At 43.1% G+C, this 18,369-nt stretch overlaps 1 protein-coding gene across 1 annotated transcript in view; it reads right to left on the bottom strand.

Annotated features, from left to right (window-relative positions):
- LOC309566766 (ER degradation-enhancing alpha-mannosidase-like protein 2) overlaps positions 1 to 18,369 on the bottom strand; it is a 242,145-nt gene that overhangs the window by 9,441 nt on the left and 214,335 nt on the right. The window contains exons 3-9 of the mRNA XM_082272061.1: positions 16,354 to 16,464; positions 14,739 to 14,778; positions 8,559 to 8,664; positions 5,826 to 5,951; positions 2,163 to 2,374; positions 1,907 to 2,048; positions 90 to 214 (exon numbers count right to left, since the gene is read on the bottom strand). Of these exons, the coding sequence (XP_082128187.1) occupies positions 90 to 214; positions 1,907 to 2,048; positions 2,163 to 2,374; positions 5,826 to 5,951; positions 8,559 to 8,664; positions 14,739 to 14,778; positions 16,354 to 16,464 (862 nt within the window). The remainder of the gene's footprint in view (positions 1 to 89; positions 215 to 1,906; positions 2,049 to 2,162; positions 2,375 to 5,825; positions 5,952 to 8,558; positions 8,665 to 14,738; positions 14,779 to 16,353; positions 16,465 to 18,369) is intronic.

Here is an 18,369-nt window from a genome sequence, read left to right as displayed (position 1 = left end):
ACCCGGATTTAAACCAAGAACCCCTGTGCCACAAGGCAGAAGTGCCAACCTCTGAACCACTGAGCCCTATTACAAGGTACATGTATTACCTGTAATCCTGGCCAAAACGCCTCCAGGGACTGAAATATCGGCATGGATACTGTGCCCTTGTACATCTGTACCCACACATACCAGTCGTCATACTTGGTGTAGTTCTGTATTGCCTTATTGTATTCTAAATAAAACACAAACACAGGTTTTCAAATGTATAAAATAGGCAATTTACTACAAATATCTGAGGCACAAAAACTACTCTAAAAAAAGGAGAAGTATTGCCAAAGCTCTTATGACCCTACTATTGTGGGTCACAGGAGTGCACTTCGTTCTGCAATCCTGTAACCCATACTCAGCCGAATGTGGCCTAAAGTCAGCTGACCTCATGGAACCACCATAGACTCTGGAGGGATCCCAACCTTATTGTCAGAATCCACCCAGATGCCTGAGCGGTAGCTGGCCCATCCTGTCAGCCACTCCTGCCACCTGCACAGCCCAGCGTTCCAGTGAGCGCTGGAGGGGCAAAGCAGAGAGCTGGTGACTGACAGTCATCGGCTCACTGAAGACTGAGAATCGAGTGATCACCAGTCTCTGATCGCTTAGTTCTCGGTTAAGAGATGGTGGGGCACAGATTCAGCATTGGACTGATGGTGCATCCACCTAGGTGAGTATGTTTATTTTTTTATCCCATACTTTTGTACAAGTGCTTAAATTGGGCTTCCCAAGATTTTGCCTTCCCAGTGTGTGGGGGGGGGGGGGGGGGCAGCGATTCACAACAATGGCCAAGTCTGATAGATGTGGGAGGCACAAGAAGCCATTGAGCGCCCATATAGGTTAGGGACAATGGAAAAAAATCACGCAAGACACTTTCTAAACAGACTGAATGTTTACAGCATGAATGGTCTTGCAGCAAAGATAAGATTGGTGCAGAGGACAAGGAAAATGTCAGGTCCCGTTGGAATCCATGGGCTACAGAAAAGAGAAGGGACTCATTTGCATTACTGTAAACATCACAAATATTTTCCTGGGAATTCCCCTTTTATTCTGGTAATTTTAAAGTGGTAGTAACCTGTTGCATTAAAAAAAAAAAAAATCCCTGCAAGGCAAAGGCATAATGTGCTAGTATTCATCGCATACTAGCACATAAAGAAAGATGTACCATAGAACGAAGCCCTCCAGCGGTACGCTGTTAGCTTCCCATGGTCTTCCTTCTGGGTTGGCGGTCTCTGTGCGAATGAGTGGCCAGGAATGCGATGACGTCACTCCCGTGCATGCACGTGGGAGCCCTCTGCTCCACCAAAAGCTCCAACTCGCCAAAATCTCCAACCACGTCACTTCCGGGGACTGTGCAGCAGTAATAATTGGAGATTTCCAGTTGCTGTTTTCACAGAACACTGGCAGCGTATACACTCTGGTATAAGAGTTGAATGTTTTGAAAGAACCCCGGGTAAGTATGAAAAAAGTTGTTGCCGCCTTGGAGGCGGCCATGTTTTTGGTTAGTAGCAGGCAGGCTAAATTTCGACTCTTCCTGTATAGGCTTTCGGTGTTCTGTGAAAACAGCAACTAGTCAAAATCTCCAATTATTGCTGCTGTACAGTCACCGGAAGTGACATGGTTGGAGATTTCGAGTCTGAGTTTTCGGCAGAACACCGGCACGGCATGCCGGACCTTCAGAGCGCATGCGCCAGTGACGTCACCGGGTGCATCTAGTGTGAATCTCTCCTAAATGCTGCAAGTTTAGGAGATATGCACTGTACCTACAAGTAAGCTTCATTATAGGCTTACCTGTTGGTACTAGTGCAAAAAGACGAGTTTACTACCACTTCAGGCTCATTAGACCGGATCTCCCTACATGGCCATCATTGGTACTTACCCAAGAACATGGACATCATTTCTTCATCTTGCAGAAGGATGGCTCCTTTAACCAGGTATTCAAAGTACGAATCCACACCTGCTCCTATCCCGGCATCTTGGGCCACCCATTTTGAGGTCATGACATCTATATGGTTCCCTACCTGTTAAGGGAATAATATAGAACAGTGCTAAAAGCTTAAAGTGTGCAGAGGTACTAAAGATAAAAGTTTACATTATAGGAAGGTGACCGGATCAGACTGCTAACAATCCCTTACCAGCCCGATCTCAGAGCGACTTTCCCATAATCCTTTCAGAGCTCGCCTGGCCACCCTTTCAAATACTGGATCTCCAGTTAGGCGGCTGATTGTGGCAAATTCAATGATGTAAGTTCCAATACCCGCCGTACAGGTCACAGGAGTCTCTGTGGGGTTCACACCGTTTAGGAGGTTCACCGTGCCATAAGGCATTCCAGTTAGTGTGTCAAAAGCTGAAAAACATCAAATCACAAACAGTCATATTTTATTTTTGATGTACACAAACCGAAATGGACAAAATGCACACCTTATGCCTCGTACACACGCAACAATTATCGGCCGACTGATCGGCCGTCTTTTGTCCAGAGTTGTGTTTTGTTGGTTGGAATGTGCCTAGACTGCACACGAATTTTTTCAGCCAACAAAAATCAACTTCAGAAGTGATGTCATGTGCTGGTTTACTTTCAGTGTGTTTTTTCTTCTCTGAGCATGCCCAGTCTTGCTCATCAGATTTTTCCCTGTTGAAATCTGTACTGACTGACGGAAAATCGCCCGTTGTGTTGACGGCCAACAAAAATTTTATAGTCTGCACACCAGATTTTATTTCGGCCGAAAAAGTCGGAGTCGGTTGTCGAAAACCTCATACTAACAAGCCGAAAATCGGCCAATTGGACATTGGCCGAAAATTCACAGCCAACTATCGAAGCGTGTGTACGAGGCATTAGGCTCAACTCACTAGGCTACAATGAGCTCCCTTATCCATGTGGACTGTCATTCTCAATGACACCTTAAAATAACATGGCTCAACATGATGACTGTTATAGAAAATAATGTTTTATAGCATAAGGGTGTATTTATTAAAAAAAAAAAAAAAAAAAAAAAATGTGCAGATTGTTCGGTGTGATCGGGGGTAAAAATGAATGTTACTAGATTATATTCCCTCCAGGTCAATTGTTATTAATTGAATAAAAATAGTGATTTAGGAAAATACCATTTTATAGCCACTAACTTATAGTAAACTAGAAAAAAAAGTTCGTCGATACAAACTTTCTCAAGCCAACTTAAAGCCTGACCAGAAAGTTTGAAAAGTTTAGATCGATCGATAGAAAAAGGTTTGAAGATAGATAGAAAAATTTCAAACCTTTTTTTACCGCCCCCCACGTGTGGGTCTGGGTGTGGGTCTGGGTCTGGGTCTGGGTCTGGGTGTGGGTGTGGGTCTGGGTGTGGGTCTGGGTGTGGGTCTGGTCTGCGACAGCAATAGAAGTCATCGGATTTGTTTTTGTTTTTTTAAAGACAAGCATGATTATCAAAGTTACTAGCATGTTGATTGAGTCTAATGGGATTTGGAGCTTGGGTCATCTGAACATCCTGTCAATGAAAGTCTATGGGCATTTTTTGGGTTTTTGATTTTAATTTTTAGGAAAACCGTAACTCAAACCAGTCTGAAAAGATATAGCACACCGAGTCAGAACAGTATGAAGGTCTGTGCCGAGTTTGGAGTATCTAGCTTGAACGGTCTAGGAGGAGTTAGTGTCCAAAAATTTTGCGGCCATAAAAATAAGAAGAATAATAATAAGTTTAAATACAATATTAGAAAGTTGGCTTTTGCAAGCCAACTTAATAAGTATTTCTTACTTCTGATCACCAAAGCCATCTAAGTCATAATGGGCCATTTTCCTAAGTCACTCAATATTGTATGAACTAACATTTGACCTGAAAAGAGCCTTTGATTTTGCCCCAATTTGTACAGAACAAACATAAAATGCACTGTCACAGGATGAACAGCTCTGCAAATTTTTGATAAATAAACCCCTAAAGCCTCGTACACACGCACAGATTGTTGGCCGACCGATCGGCCGTCTTTTGTCCAGTGTTTGTTGGTTGAAATGTGCTCTAGACTTGCACTGGACTTTTGTTGGCGAACAAAAACCAACTTCAGAAGTGATGTCATGTGATGGTTGACTTTCCGTGTGTTTTTTCTTCTCTGAGCATGCCCAGTCTTGCTCATCAGATTTTTGTCTGCCGAAATCTGTACTGACTGAGGAACAATCGGCCGTTCTGTTGTTGGCCAACAAAAATTTTATAGCATGCACACCAGATTTTTTCGGCCGAAAATTCACAGTTGGTTGTCGGAAGCATCATACTAACAAGCCTACAATCGGCCGATCGGACGTTGGCCGACAATTTACGGCCAACAATCTGTGCGTGTGTACGGGGCTTAAGTGAATTCAACCTCAGCGGTAAAGCAGGCAGATACATTATTTTTCCCTTCCTCCTGCTGTCCTTTTGTCCTACTCTGTTGGGATAACTAAAGGTCCAGTCAGTTCTTATTGTCTTCTACTGCCTGATAAAGCAGCCCACAAACAGAAGTCTCTATATGTATTGCTAAGGTTCCGTTCACATATTGGCATCCCGGATCGTGGGCAGAATCGCAGCAATTCTGCCCACGATTCTGAATCACAGCAAATCGCGGGACGCCTGTGCGATTCCCGTCACTTCCAATGGCACCCCAAACATGGCGCGATTTTGCTTCGATTGTCGTTCGAAGAATAGCAGTAAAAATAACGCAAACAGAATAGCAGGATACCTGTCGCCCAAAAGAAGTTCTTGTCGGGCAACAATCATGGGAAAATGAAGCTGCATTTGGGGTGCCATAGGAAGTGACGGGAATTGCACGTGCATCCCGTGATTTGCCGTGATTCTGAACCACGGGCAGAATCACCGCAATTCTGCTCGCAATCCGGGACGTCAATATGTGAACGTGAAAAGAGCCTCAAAGTGATGGCAAGAAAGATGGCATCCCAGGCATCCATTTAGATTTTGTCTAAAGGCTGGACTGCAGAAGTAGCCAAAGACCAAACATATCTAAATGGATGCCAAATGTGACATCTTTCATATAATACGAGGAATCATCTCCAGCCACTCAAGCCATTTCTGAAGGTGTAGACAGGGAGTCGCTGCAGGAGATCAGCAGTACTGAAATGTAGCAAAGGATAAAAATAAATAATGTGTAGCGGAATGGACACTGAGAATATGGCTTGGATTGCTTCAAATAGGACATTAATATTTGTCAGCCATGTATCTCGAGAAATGTGAGAACTATTCCTTGGCCTGTTTGATTCTGAAAATGTTAATTGAAAGAGCCAATCACATTGGACTGTTCCATGTTCTTCACGGTCAAAGACGGACAGTCTGTCACTGGTGGTCTTTTCCTATTGTCTGTGTATTAAGGTGTGATGTGGATTCTGTTAAGCCTGTCTGTCCCATTGTTAATTGTTAATGAATTTACATATTGTTTCTGTCCAGATGGTTAGATAATCAGTTCAGGTTAATTCCATTTCTGCATACAATTTGATCTGCATAGGATAATGTAATCAGGCACCGGACCTGATGGGGTAATCTTCCCTGTGCTGTATATATTGTATAAAAGTGTTCAATAAACCAGTTTACTCCCAGAATTGTGTGTCGTCCAGTTACTGGGGAGGATTTTGCCTTGGATTTTTTAGTACTTCCTCAGCTTCAAGGATTATACAGCGGAGATACCTAGGCTGGCTATTGGAGCTCCGCTACATAATGTAATAATTTAAAAAAAGGCTATTGGTAAAAACATAGTGCACAAAGCAAATTAAATGTCATTTAGTTAGGGTTTACAGCTACTCTACCATCAACCGAAATTCTGCTGACCTGGTAAAAGTTTCCGGGCTGCATCTTCCGCCATGCGTAACAAAGGACCAGAACAGGGCCAGCCAGGCTCCAGCTTGAGACCGGCTCTCTTAGAGAGAAGATGAGCTGACAGAAGACCCCCAACCACTGAAAGTAAACAAGATTACAGTTTAGATTATGTGACCAAGAAAAACTGCAATATAATAAACTGTATGCAAGCATGTTTTTCCACTGAGCTTAAAGCTGGCCATAGACTCTTTAAATCGAAACTTATTCGAACCATGTTTTGGCAGGCTGAATGTACCTACAGTGCCTTGAAAAAGTATTTACACCCCTTGAAATTTTCCACATTTTGTCATGTTACAACCAAAATCGTAAATGTATTTTATTGGGATTTTATGTGATAAACCAACACAAAGTGGCACATAATTGTGAAGTGCCAAAAGGAAAATGATAAATGGTTTTCAAACCTTTTTACAAATAAATATCTGAAAAGTGTGGCGTGCATTTGTATTCAGCCCCCTTCACTCCGATACCCCTAAGGCCCCTTTCACACAGGCCTGTCCATTTTTTGGCAGATCTAAAAGGTCCTCCCATGCATCCCTATAGGGCATCGGATGTCACCGGAGACATGTCCACTGACATCCGATCCGTCAAATCTGGACGGATGGAAACCATATTTTCCATCCGTCCAGCGGATTGGATGAGAACAGACCGACGGTCCGTTCCCATCCGATTCCCCCATAGAGATGTATGGGGCTCCGACAGCTGTGTCTCTGCACACAGCACGGAGAACAGCTGTCATTCTCCTGCTCAGCGGGGGATCGGCGGATTGATCCCCCGCTGAGATAAATGGAGCCTGCCGACGGAGCGGAGTGTGTGAAAGAGCCCTAACTAAAATCTGGTGGAATCAATTGCCTTCAGAAGTCACCTAATTAGTAAATAGAGACCACCTGTGTATAATTTAATCTCACTATAAATACAGCTGTTTTTGTGAAGCCCTCAGAGGTTTGTTAGAGAACTTTAGTTAACAAACAGCATCATGAAGGCGAAGGAACACACCAGACAGGTCACAGATAAAGTTGTGGAGAAGTATAAAGCAGGGTTAGGTTAAAAAAAAAATATCCCAAGCTTTGAACATCTCATGGAGCACTGTTCAATCCATCATCCGAAAATGGAAAGAGTATGGCACAACTGCAAACCTACCAAGACATGGCTGTCCACCTAAACATACAGCCAGAGCTACAATGGAATGGTTTAGATCAAAGCTTATCCATGTGTTAGAATGACACAGTTAAAGTCCAGACCTAATTCTAATTGAGAAGCTGTGGCAAGACTTGAAAATTGCTGTTCACAGACGCTCTCCATCCAATCTGACAGAGCTTAAGCTATTTCGCAAAGAAGAATGTGCAAAAATGTCACTCTCTAGATGTGCAAAGCAGGTAGAGACACCCCCAAAAAGATTTGCAGCTGTAATTGTAGAACCCCCTTTCACTGCAAAGTATTGCCTCGGGTGGGGGGGGGGGGGGCTGAATACAAATGCACGCCACACTCCTCACATATTTATTTGTAAAACATTTTAAAACCATTTATCATTTTCCTTCCACTTCACAATTATGTGCCATTGTGTTGATCTATCACATAAAATACAATTACGTTTTTTTTGTAACAAGACAAAATGTGGAAAATGTCAAGGGGTATGAATACCTTTTCAAGGCACTGTAATATTGATCGATCAATCAACTTGGGTATAACCAGCCTGTCGGATTTTACATGTGACTATTGCTAGCGGCTATTATAGCTGCAAGCAGTAATCACTGTGTTCTCCCGGCAGGGATGGCTTCCCCTGCCCCCACCCCCCTCTCCCTGCCAGGAGAACACAATGGTTCCATGGGAGGGAATTCACCCATAAAACACTGACACTGTTAATGGGGGAAATCAAGCGATTTTCTTTCCAGCAACCCATGGTTGCAGGAAAGATAACTGCTCCATCTATGGTTGGCTTAACCCTTTCCCGCCCAGCATCCTTTTAACTGGGTCTTAATGCTGGGAGGAGGTGCGTTTGCACTGCCTGACCACTGTGATTGGCTGTCAACCACCGACTCCCAAACATTACTAGAGACTGGGATCTGTCTTTGACAGCTTGGTCACTTTGCTCACAGTGAGCTCTAAGCACAAAAAACCTTTGCTGTCCATGGACATGTAGGTGTAGCATGGGAGGTGTTGGAACATTTTCCATCTATCAATGCGCCACAGTAGACTACCGACTAGTGCTGCCAAGGTCAGGGCAAAGGATAGTCAGGTAACTACCGATTTTTCAGATTAAAGGGTCAGTTCATTCAGGGGTTGGTAGAGGTAAACCACTGTGCAGTAACTTCTATCTCTCAGGGATTCCGAGATCCTTGTGCTTGCCAAGCCTGTAAACCTGCTATGCCCATTATAAAGGGATCCCACCATCCCAGTTGGAATTTTTATTAATTATATATGAAGGGGAATGTAACAGGAGGAAGCCTGGAACACACAAAGGTGGGGGGGGGCACCCAAAATTTCCAGTTAGGAACAGAGTCAGGAATTATGGCAGAGAGATCTCATTGTTGGAGCATCCAAGACATGCAAGAAGCCAGGGGCTGACTCATCATCATCATCATCTTACCAGGTTCCACCTTATTCTACAATTTCACATTTGGTTGGGCTGACCCTTAAAGTACACTTATATGTTAAATGAAGGACAAATGATCACATTGCAAACAGAACCTCGGATGTTGGTCTCAAATACAGAAGCATTGACATCAATGTCGAAATCCACGGTGTCCTGAAGAACATTCACCACTCGCTGGAATTCTGACACATTGCCGATAATCTGCCAATTTCAAAGTAAATTATTGATCATTATAAAGGAGCACTACACTTATATTAAAGAGGTTACAAAGGCAGGTGAAACAACACTGATCGTATTATTTTTTTTTTAAGTTGTCGTCTAATCAGATTGAACTGCAATTCAACGAATTGGCCAAAAAAAAAAAAAAAACACTCAATACAATACAGCAATGATCACAATGGGTGGAATTTAAAGTGTTAATAGCGAACATATAAAAGGCGCCTGGTCCCCTATGATACAAACAGTAAAGCTGCCTTACTTATAGGGAAACACTGTAAAAATATAGGAAACTGCGCCAATACACCCGTATTGACATACATTAAAATAATCAACTAAAATTGTCAAAGATAAAAAGTCCAAAAATAATTGTGGTAGTAATAATGAGATCTTCTTATATTCTGGTGAGTGATCTTTCAGTAAAACACCATATGCCACCACCACTGTGAGAAGTGCGCACTCAATCATCATTCCAGTGACATTTAAATGAATAAGGGTCTCTTCACATGGACTTTCCACCCGGCGGACTAAGTTTTGCTCAGCGGGGATCGGACCGCTGATCCTCACTGAGCAGGCGGGTGACAGGTCCGTCCCCGCTTACTTTGCGAGATAGACCTGTCAGATCCTCGCTCTCCTCTATGGGAGATCGGATGAAAATGGATCGCCTGTCCGTTTTCATCCGATCCTATTCGATCCAAGCCTCCAGACGAATGGAAAACAGGGTTTCCATCCGTCTGGATTTCACAGACAGGATCGGATCGGATAGCAGGGGGTGTCTGCGGAGATGTCACCGCTGACATCCGCTGCCCCATAGGGTATGAAATACTGACAGGCGGACCTGATCAGAAAGCCTGTATGAAAGGGACCTAAAGGTCAATAAGCGCTTCGTAGGATTTTTTTTTTCCCATTTTATTGGTTGAATTAGATGGTTTTTTCAACCAGACTAACTATATAACTGATATTTGGCGACCCCTCCAAATCGATTACAGCCTCACCATCCGATCCTCCAGTATTTTCCTAGATCTGTCATCCTTTCTCCAAAGGATATCCCCACAATAAATCAAAGAGTGTAGTATTTTTATTGCACCAGACTTTAAAATGACGAAAAATATATCTCACTCACATTGACTGTGCCCTGACTTGGCACAATGTATACCGCCTTATTTGTCTAAGCACCACCGCTTCTCCCTCCTGGGATCACCGTGCGTTCTGACTAGTTCCGTAAACTGCGTCTTTGGGAAAGCCACCCTTTCCAGATGGCTTTCCTGAAGACGTAGTTTGTGAAACTAGTCCTGTTGCTGGAACGCACGCCCATGGGGAGGCTGTGATCAATTTGGAGGGGTCACCAAATATCCCAAAGCCAGGGCCGCTGATGGGGGGGGGGGGACCACCAGCCCTCTTGTAGGAGGCCCGAGCACACAGGGGGGCCCACACAGAGAGGGGGGATTAGCGATGGACAACAAATTCAGAAATCTTCCTCCAGCACCTGAGCTCCAACTGCTCAGCCTGTATATTTTTCTCATCTTTTCTTTTTTATTTAACCACTTAAGCCCCGGAAGATTTTACCCCCTTCCTGACCAGGGGGTTTTTTGCGATTTTTTACTGCGTGACTTTAACGGACAATTGCGCGGTCGTGCGACGCTGTACCTAAACCAATTTCACGTCCTTTTTTTCCCACAAACAGAGCTTTCTTTTGGTGGTATTTGATCACCTGTGCGATTTTTTGATCATGCGCTATAAACAAAAAAAGAGGGTAAATTTTGCAAAAATAACAATATTTTTCACATTTTTTTATATGAAATTCCCCCCCCCCCCCAAAAAAAAATGTAAAAATCAAAATTTTTTTAACATTTTCGGCCAATTTGTTTTATGCTACATATGTTTGGTAAAAAAAAAAAAAAAAAAATCGCAAAAAGCGTATTTTGATTGGTTTGCGCAAAAGTTATCGCGTTTACTAACAAAGGGAAAGATTTGTCATTTTTGGTGTTTTTTTTTTTAACGAGTAATGGTGGCGATCTGCGATTTTTTTTGCGGTACTGCGACGTTGCGGCGGACAGATCGAACCCTTGACTGACATTTTTGACACTTTTGGGGTTACCAGTGACATTACTGCAGTAATCAGTGCTATAAATATGCACTGTTACTGTAAAAATTACACTGGCAGTGAAGGGGTTAACTGTATTGGACAGGGATGGGTTAAGTGTGTCCTAGGGGCGTGATTCTAACTGTAGTGGGACATGGCTACTACTGTAAAAACAGAGATCAATGGTTCTACATAGTAGAACCGTCTGATCTCCATTTTTACACAGGGGAGAATGACAGGCGGCTTGTTTACATTAGCCGCTCCGCCTTTCTCCAGCTGTACCGACGATCGTAGTGTGACCGGCGGACATCGGGTCCGCCGGTCACACGCCCGCACTCCTCCGTGAACGAGCTGAGGCGGGCCCGCTATTGGCTCTAAACCCAGTGACAGGCGAGCGACGTAGACCTACTTCACTCTGCCTGGCCGGGGCTGACTGTGCGCAGTCGGCAACCGGTTAACAGTTTTTTTTTTTAGATTTAGCAGGAATTATGCAAGTTATGTTATATTTGTGTCTGATAATAGTGATTTTGTTGCAAATTCAGCTAAATATATCTTTAATATTTTCTTGGGGGGGGGCTGCCAGGTAGTCTGAACGGGGCCCCGTGATTTCTAACAGCAGCCCTGCCTAAAGCGCTTGTTGGTCTTGATTCAGGTCACTGGAGTGACGGTGAGTGCGCACTTCTCACAGTGGTGGTGGCATATGGTATTTTATTGGAAGATCACTCACCAGAATATAAGATCACATTTGATGATGTGGGATTTATTACGATTATTTTTGGAATTTTTATCTTTGGATATTTTAGTTGATCATTTCAACGTAAGTTAATAAGGGTGTATTAGCGCAGTTTCCTATTTTTTTGTTTAATGTATTTTAAGTGTATTTTCACTTTTACAGCCAAATTGGAATAACATCTGCTTTAGATTTGTTACATGTTCCCATTAACATAGTATAACCTAAAGGAGGCGAAGTCTGGGGTTAACAAAAAAAAAAAAAGCAAACATCTATACCTACCTCTATGCTGCCGCTTTCCACCAGCTCAAAGCCTGAGAACTGAGCAATCACATGGCCGCTGATCACTCAGTTCTCAGTCTGCTCCAAGCAGAGAGCAGTCATTGCCAGTCAATGCTCTCTGCTCTGACCCTCCAGTGCTCACTGGCGTGCCGGGATGGAGAGGGGGGTGGGCACAGCTGGCTTCAGTTTGCAGCACAGCACTGAGAGCTGGAGCCAGTTGTCAATCAGGCAGCTGGGTGGATCCCGACAATATGGTCGGGATCCTTCCAGAGTGTGAAGCGGCTCTGTGACATAAGAAAACAGCAAGCTTTAGACCTCCATCAGCTGATTCTGGGTCACAGAAGAGCAAAAGTAAGTGCACCCCTGTAACCCACAAGAGAAGTAAAAAGCTTTGGCCATACCTCGCTTTTAAAAGATATTTAAAAAATTGCTGGTTACCTTTCAGGTGAAATTTACTTGCTTAAAAATCCTAATATGTTCCCTCTCCCTGCTTTCTAATGTTTAGGAGGGGGCTGTGGAATAACGTTTACCATAATTATCCCGGTCTGTGCTGTGATGACAGTGCATAACCATTACCTGTAAACTAGATTTGAACACAGGGGGAGGTTTACTAAAACTGGAGTGCGCAAAATCTGGTGCAGCTCTGCATAGAAACCAATCAGCTTCTAACTGCAGCATGTTCAATTAAGCTTTGACAATCAAACCTGGAAGCGGATTGGTTTCCATACAGCAGTGGTCCTCAACTCCGTTCCTCGGGGCCCACTAACAGGCCAAGTATGCAAGATAACTAAATTACATCCCAGGTGATCTCATTTGCTGCTCAGTGATTGCAGTATTCTAGTCTGCATCTCCTTAAGGTAATACTTAAAATCTGGCCTGTTAGTGGGCCCCGAGGACCGGAGTTGAGAACCACTGCTATACAGAACTGCACCAGATTTTGCACTCTTTAGTTTTAGTAAATCAACCCCAGTGTGTCCTAACAAAGGGTTAATAAATTAAGAAACCACCCTCCTGCATTGTATATTATGGAGAGATAGCTAGAGTCTGAATGGGACAAAGACACTGACACTGTTCAGAAAATCCTAAAATTATCTTATCCTTAGAAACAGCTAAAATTTAGGATTTTTTTTAACCCCATAAACATATAATGAGGTTTTTTTCAAATTTCACTGCAGTCTGGGCACTAGTGAAATTGGTGACAACCTCACTTTAAAGGGATTTTTTTCTTACTTCCTGTTTCAGATATGGAACAGGAAGTGAAGGAAAATATCCCCCATGGGACACAGATGGCAAAAGACCAAAACAAAACAAAACAAAAGCACTGAAAGGGGGTTATAAGTAGTGATTGACCGATATCGTTTTTTTATTGATGATACTGATATTTTGGCCATTGCATATCGGTATCGGCTGATATTTTCATACATTTAAAAAATCTTTATTTTTTTTTTTTTTTTATCACTTGACAGGTACTCTTGTGGAGGGATCTGGGGGACCCCAAACCACTCCTCTGCACTTAAAAGCATTCAAAATGCCAAGTTTGGCTGTTTTGAATGCTCACATTTTTTTAAATATGGCGCCAGTACCCGGAAGTGATGTCACAACATCACTTCCGGGTTTTTGCATGGAGACCCGATGAGAGCCGAATGCAGCTTTGATCAGGTCTTCGGCAGCCGTGCAGGCTGGTTGCCCGGGTCTTCCCAGTCGCATCGGTTGTCATTACAAGACAGCCGACTGTTGGCTATGGACGCCGGTACCAGGGTGATGCCTCCGGTACAGCACTTTCCAAAAATATCGGCAATTTCGGTTACCTTGATGGCCAATTCCGATATATCGGGCAAAGTGCATATCGGCCCTCGATATATCGGCTTTGCCAATAATCAGTCGATCGCTAGTTATAAGCCTCCCTTACTTTATCCAATATGAAAAAAGAAATCATAAAATCCGCAGTACAGTATTTATTATACTATACAGTATAGGTTTTCTGAAACAGACCCTGGATAATAAAATGGCAGTACTTCCAAATTTTTATGTTACATGATAAAATGCAATGGTTGATCAAGCGCAAATTTTCAGTAAAAGGAAGAAAAAAAAAAAAAAAAACTTAGTTAGACTTACCGGCCATTCTGATATATCAGGGAAAGTGCATATCGGCCCTCGATATATCGGCTTTGCTAATAATTGGTCGATCCCTAGTTATAAGCCTCCCTTACTCTATCCAATATGAAAAAAGAAAGCTTCTTTAATAAACATTCATCCTGTGAAACAGCATGTACATTTATTCTGTGCAGATGGGGCCAAAACAGAATGTTATTGGCCCATTATTCTTTCCAGGTCAAATGTTACATACAGAGTAGTGTTTTAGGAAAATACCACAATGTGGCCACTAGATGGGGATGATGATCATAAGAAATAAGCATTTACTTCCTACATGCAGTTTCACAGGATGAATAACTCTGCAAACTTTTTTTAGAAATACACCGGTTTGGCCACACTTTAGAATCTACTACTACTACAGGCTTCTGCCTTCTATTCAGGGAAATGCAGGGGGTTTCCTAATCCTTCTTGTAACGTGGTAAACATTATTCATCATTCGGAGATGTCAGAACTAGTATTTTTAATATAGACTATGGGGTGAATAGATAAAAAGTAACAACAGAGGTGAAATACTTCTCCTGGAGAAAATGCTGCTCCAGGCCTCGCTTCAGTGCTAATTACATACAAAAAAAAGGCCAAGGTCTTTCTCTCTCCAGTGGATTCAATGTAAAAGGGGGGGAGGCTAAACACAGTGTAAAAGGAGTCATTTCACAGACAGCAATAAAAGCCTGACAGTTGTTCCAATCACTGTAGGAAGCCTTTAGCTGCATTTTCTCCAACCAAGCTAAGTATCTTAGACCAAGCTTTACTTTTGATGGCGTGTATAATATAAGTATGGTCTATGACGGGGCCTATGGTCCTTATACCCACCAGCAGTGTGTCCAGTGCATCGATTAAAGTCAAAGAAAAGCTGCAATAAAAGAGATTACAATGAATACTTGACCAAAAAATTTACAGATACCCGATTCTTTACAAACACATTGACTGACCAATATCGGATCATCAAATTGACACATTTTAACCCTTTTACTGCCAGGGCTGTTGCTACATTTTTTTTTGCACACGTTTAACAAAAAGATTTTAGGATTGAAGATTACATAAAATCTCCAGTACAGTATATATTATAGCTTTCCAATCAGGTCCAGCTGTCAGTTTTTCAGACGGACCTGATCAGATGCTCCATGTACCTTTATGGAGCGGCAGATGTCAGCGGTGACATCTCCACTGACACTCGCTGCTATCCAATCCGATCCTGTCCGTGAAATCCAGACGGATGGAAACCCTATTTTCCATCCACCTGGGGGATCGGATTGACAGGTCTGTCTCTGCAAAGTAAGCGGAGATGGACCTTACAGCTCTAAAATTTGATTTGATGCAATGGCTCCTGTTCACCTCTGAGCGTTCTGTCGCCTTAAGCATAACGCTCGTCGCCCAAAAAAGTACATGGCAAGTGCTCAAATTTGGGGAGTCAGTTTTCTGGATTTTATGAAATCAGCGGAGAAGCTGATTCACTGGGCCGGCAACCGCGATTGCCACCGGGCACCCGCGATCGCTCCCCGTGGAGAGAGAACGACGGTCTGCTTTTGTAAACACAGCAGACCGTTGTTCTCTCTGAAATGAACACAGAGCGTCTGCGTTCCTCCTATTTAGGATCACAGGTCTCTGTGTTGATTTCACAAGCCCATCCCCCCCACAGTTAGAAAACACCCCCCCAGGCATAAACTTAACCCTTTGCTCGCCTCTTCCTTGCCAGTGTCATTATTACAGTAACAGTGCATATTTTTAGCACTGATTACTGTAGTAATGTCACTGGTCCCCCCAAAAAGTGTATAAAATGTCAGTTAGGGGTCCGATCTGTCCGCCACAATGTCGCAGTCCCACTAAAAGATGCTGATCACCGCCATTACTGTTAAAAAAAAAAAAAAAAAATGACATAAACCTTTCCCCTAGTTTGTAGACGCGATAACTTTTGCGAAAACCAATCAATGTACGCCTATTGGGATTTTTTTTTTTTTTTTTTACCAAAAATATGTAGAGAATACAAATTGGCCTAAAATGATGAAAAGTTTGATTTTTACTTTTTTTTTTTTTTAAATTGGGAATGTCATATAGCAGAATGTGAAAAATATTGTTTCTTTTCAGAATTGCCACTTTCTTTTATAGTGCAAAAAATAAAAAATAAAATCACAGAGGTGATCAAATACCACCAAAAGAAAGCTCTATTTGTGGGAAAAAATGGACAAATTTTATTTAGGTACAGAGTCGCACAACCGCGCAATTGTCTGTTAAAATAACGCAGTGGTGAATCACAAAAAATGGCCTGGTCATTAAGGGGGAAAACCTTCCGGTCCAGAAGTGGTTATCCTAATACTGTAAGCGCAGGTCTATTGTTTTCATTACTTTATTGCTGATTACATTTCATGTGAAAGCAGAAAATAAACTGCAACAAAGTGCGTCACTCAGAGAACCGCAGCACAGCGCTCACCTGCCCCAGGTGTCCTGGCCGTCGCAGGTTAGTGGTCTCAGCTCGTCATACGGAAACGCGTTGTCCAGGTAATTGTTGTAAGCGTGATAGAACATGGACTTCACCCGATCCCTGGAAGCAAACATTCATAATATTAACAGCATGGATTAAACCTAAATCCCACGGCACCCCTCCCCCACCGTCCTATACCAGCTGTCCAATACCCACACATAGCACAGCGCCATCATCAGACATCCTGTATTTCTTGATATTAAAGTGGTTGTAAACCTAAGACATGAAATCTGAACAAAGCATATCCCTCTAAAGCAAGGGTATTGAGTAGGCATCGACCAATTATCGGTGGGGCCAATTTTCACTTTTTTTTTTTTTTTTTTTTTTAAGTATTGGTATCAGTCACAAACCTGCCAATATGGCCGATATTGCTTCAAGGGGTTGTACCGGAGTGATGCCAGCACCACCCCATTTTTTAGAGTCGATGGTCGGCTTTCTTGTAATAACAACTGAAGCTGCTAATCAGCCGCTTGACTGTTATTACAAGCAGGAGGGGAATGACCTCCCCCCTCCCGCAGCTCCGTCCGGTCTCCTGTCTCACAGGGAGGCCTGAGCAATCAGCTGGCGCGTCCGCTGGCTGGCCTGAAGACCCGAACAAAGCCGGAATCGGCTCTGATGTAGTAACCCGGATGGGATGTCATGTCATCACTTTTGGTCACCGGAGTCTTAAAGGCGCCAGATTTAAAAAAAATAAAATGACAGTATTCAAAACTGCCAAACTTAGCGTTTTGAATCCTTTTAAGTGCAGTGGTAGGGTCTGGGGTCTTATAGACCCCAGATCACTCCATAAAGAGTACCTGTCACTGCCTATTACTGTCACAAGGGATGTTTACATTTCTCGTGACAGCAATAAAAGTGATCAAAAATATTTTAAAAAGTACAGTGTAAAAATAAAAACTCAGCCTGAAGGGTGGCCAGAAAAAAAAAAAAAAAAAAAAAAAAAATGGTCGATCCCTAGTCTTGAAGTAAAATTCATGGAGGTCGGGTCAGTAAAATTTTATTCCAGCAGAGGTCCAAATGTCATGCCAAATTGCATGTTGCAGCGCAATTTAAAAAATAAAAGGTCAAGGACTTCTTTCTCCGTGTTTCTTGCAGGTAGTGCAGCCAATTAGGCCCCTTTCACACATACGGTCCTTTCAGTTCATCAGTTCAGTCACATCAAAATGTATCAGTTTTCCATCAGTTATTCGTCAGTTGTCATCCGTTTTTCATCCGTTTTTCGACAGTTGTCATCCGTTTTTCATCCGATCTGTTTTTTTTTGACGGATGAAAAATAGGGCATTCATCCGTTCAAAAAAGCGGACATTGACGGAAGCAGATGAAAACGGATGTTAACTGATGATCATCTGTTTTTACATAGAGACACATTGATGTCCATTTTTCATCCGTCAACGGATGGATGAAAAACGGACAGACAGCATGTGTGAAAGGGGCCTTAAAATTATATATATATATATATATATAAATAAATAAAACGGTGTGTGCACCCAATGCACATGCACAGATCAGAACCCATTCTTATATCAGAGTCCTCAGTGCCCCCAGCACATCACAGTCCCATTCCCCTTTCACATTAACCGCTTGCCGACCGCCGCAGTAAATCTACTAGTAGATTATCTAGTAGTAGATTTACTGCGGCGGTCAGCCCCGGCCAGGCAGAGTGACGTTAATTAACGTCACTAGCCTGGGAGGGTCTGGGGAGCGGGCGCGGTCACGGATCCCCCCCGCGCGTGTGACCGGCGGACCCGATGTCCGCCGGTCACTCGGCGATCGTCGGGTGGAGAGGGAGAAAGTCAGGCGGCTTGTGTAAACAAGCTGCCTGTCATTCTCCTCGGTGTAAAAACCCTGATCACACAGTTCTACTATGTAGAACCGTTGATCAGTGTCCTTACACCTCAAGCCACAGCCAATCACAGTAAGAATCACGCCCCTAGGGACACACACAGCCCCTCCCTCTCAAATAAA

The sequence above is a fragment of the Pelophylax lessonae genome (assembly GCF_965119305.1).
Source record: "Pelophylax lessonae genome assembly, chromosome: 11".
NCBI lineage: Eukaryota > Metazoa > Chordata > Amphibia > Anura > Ranidae > Pelophylax > Pelophylax lessonae.
This window is presented reverse-complemented; position numbering and strand designations above follow the sequence as displayed.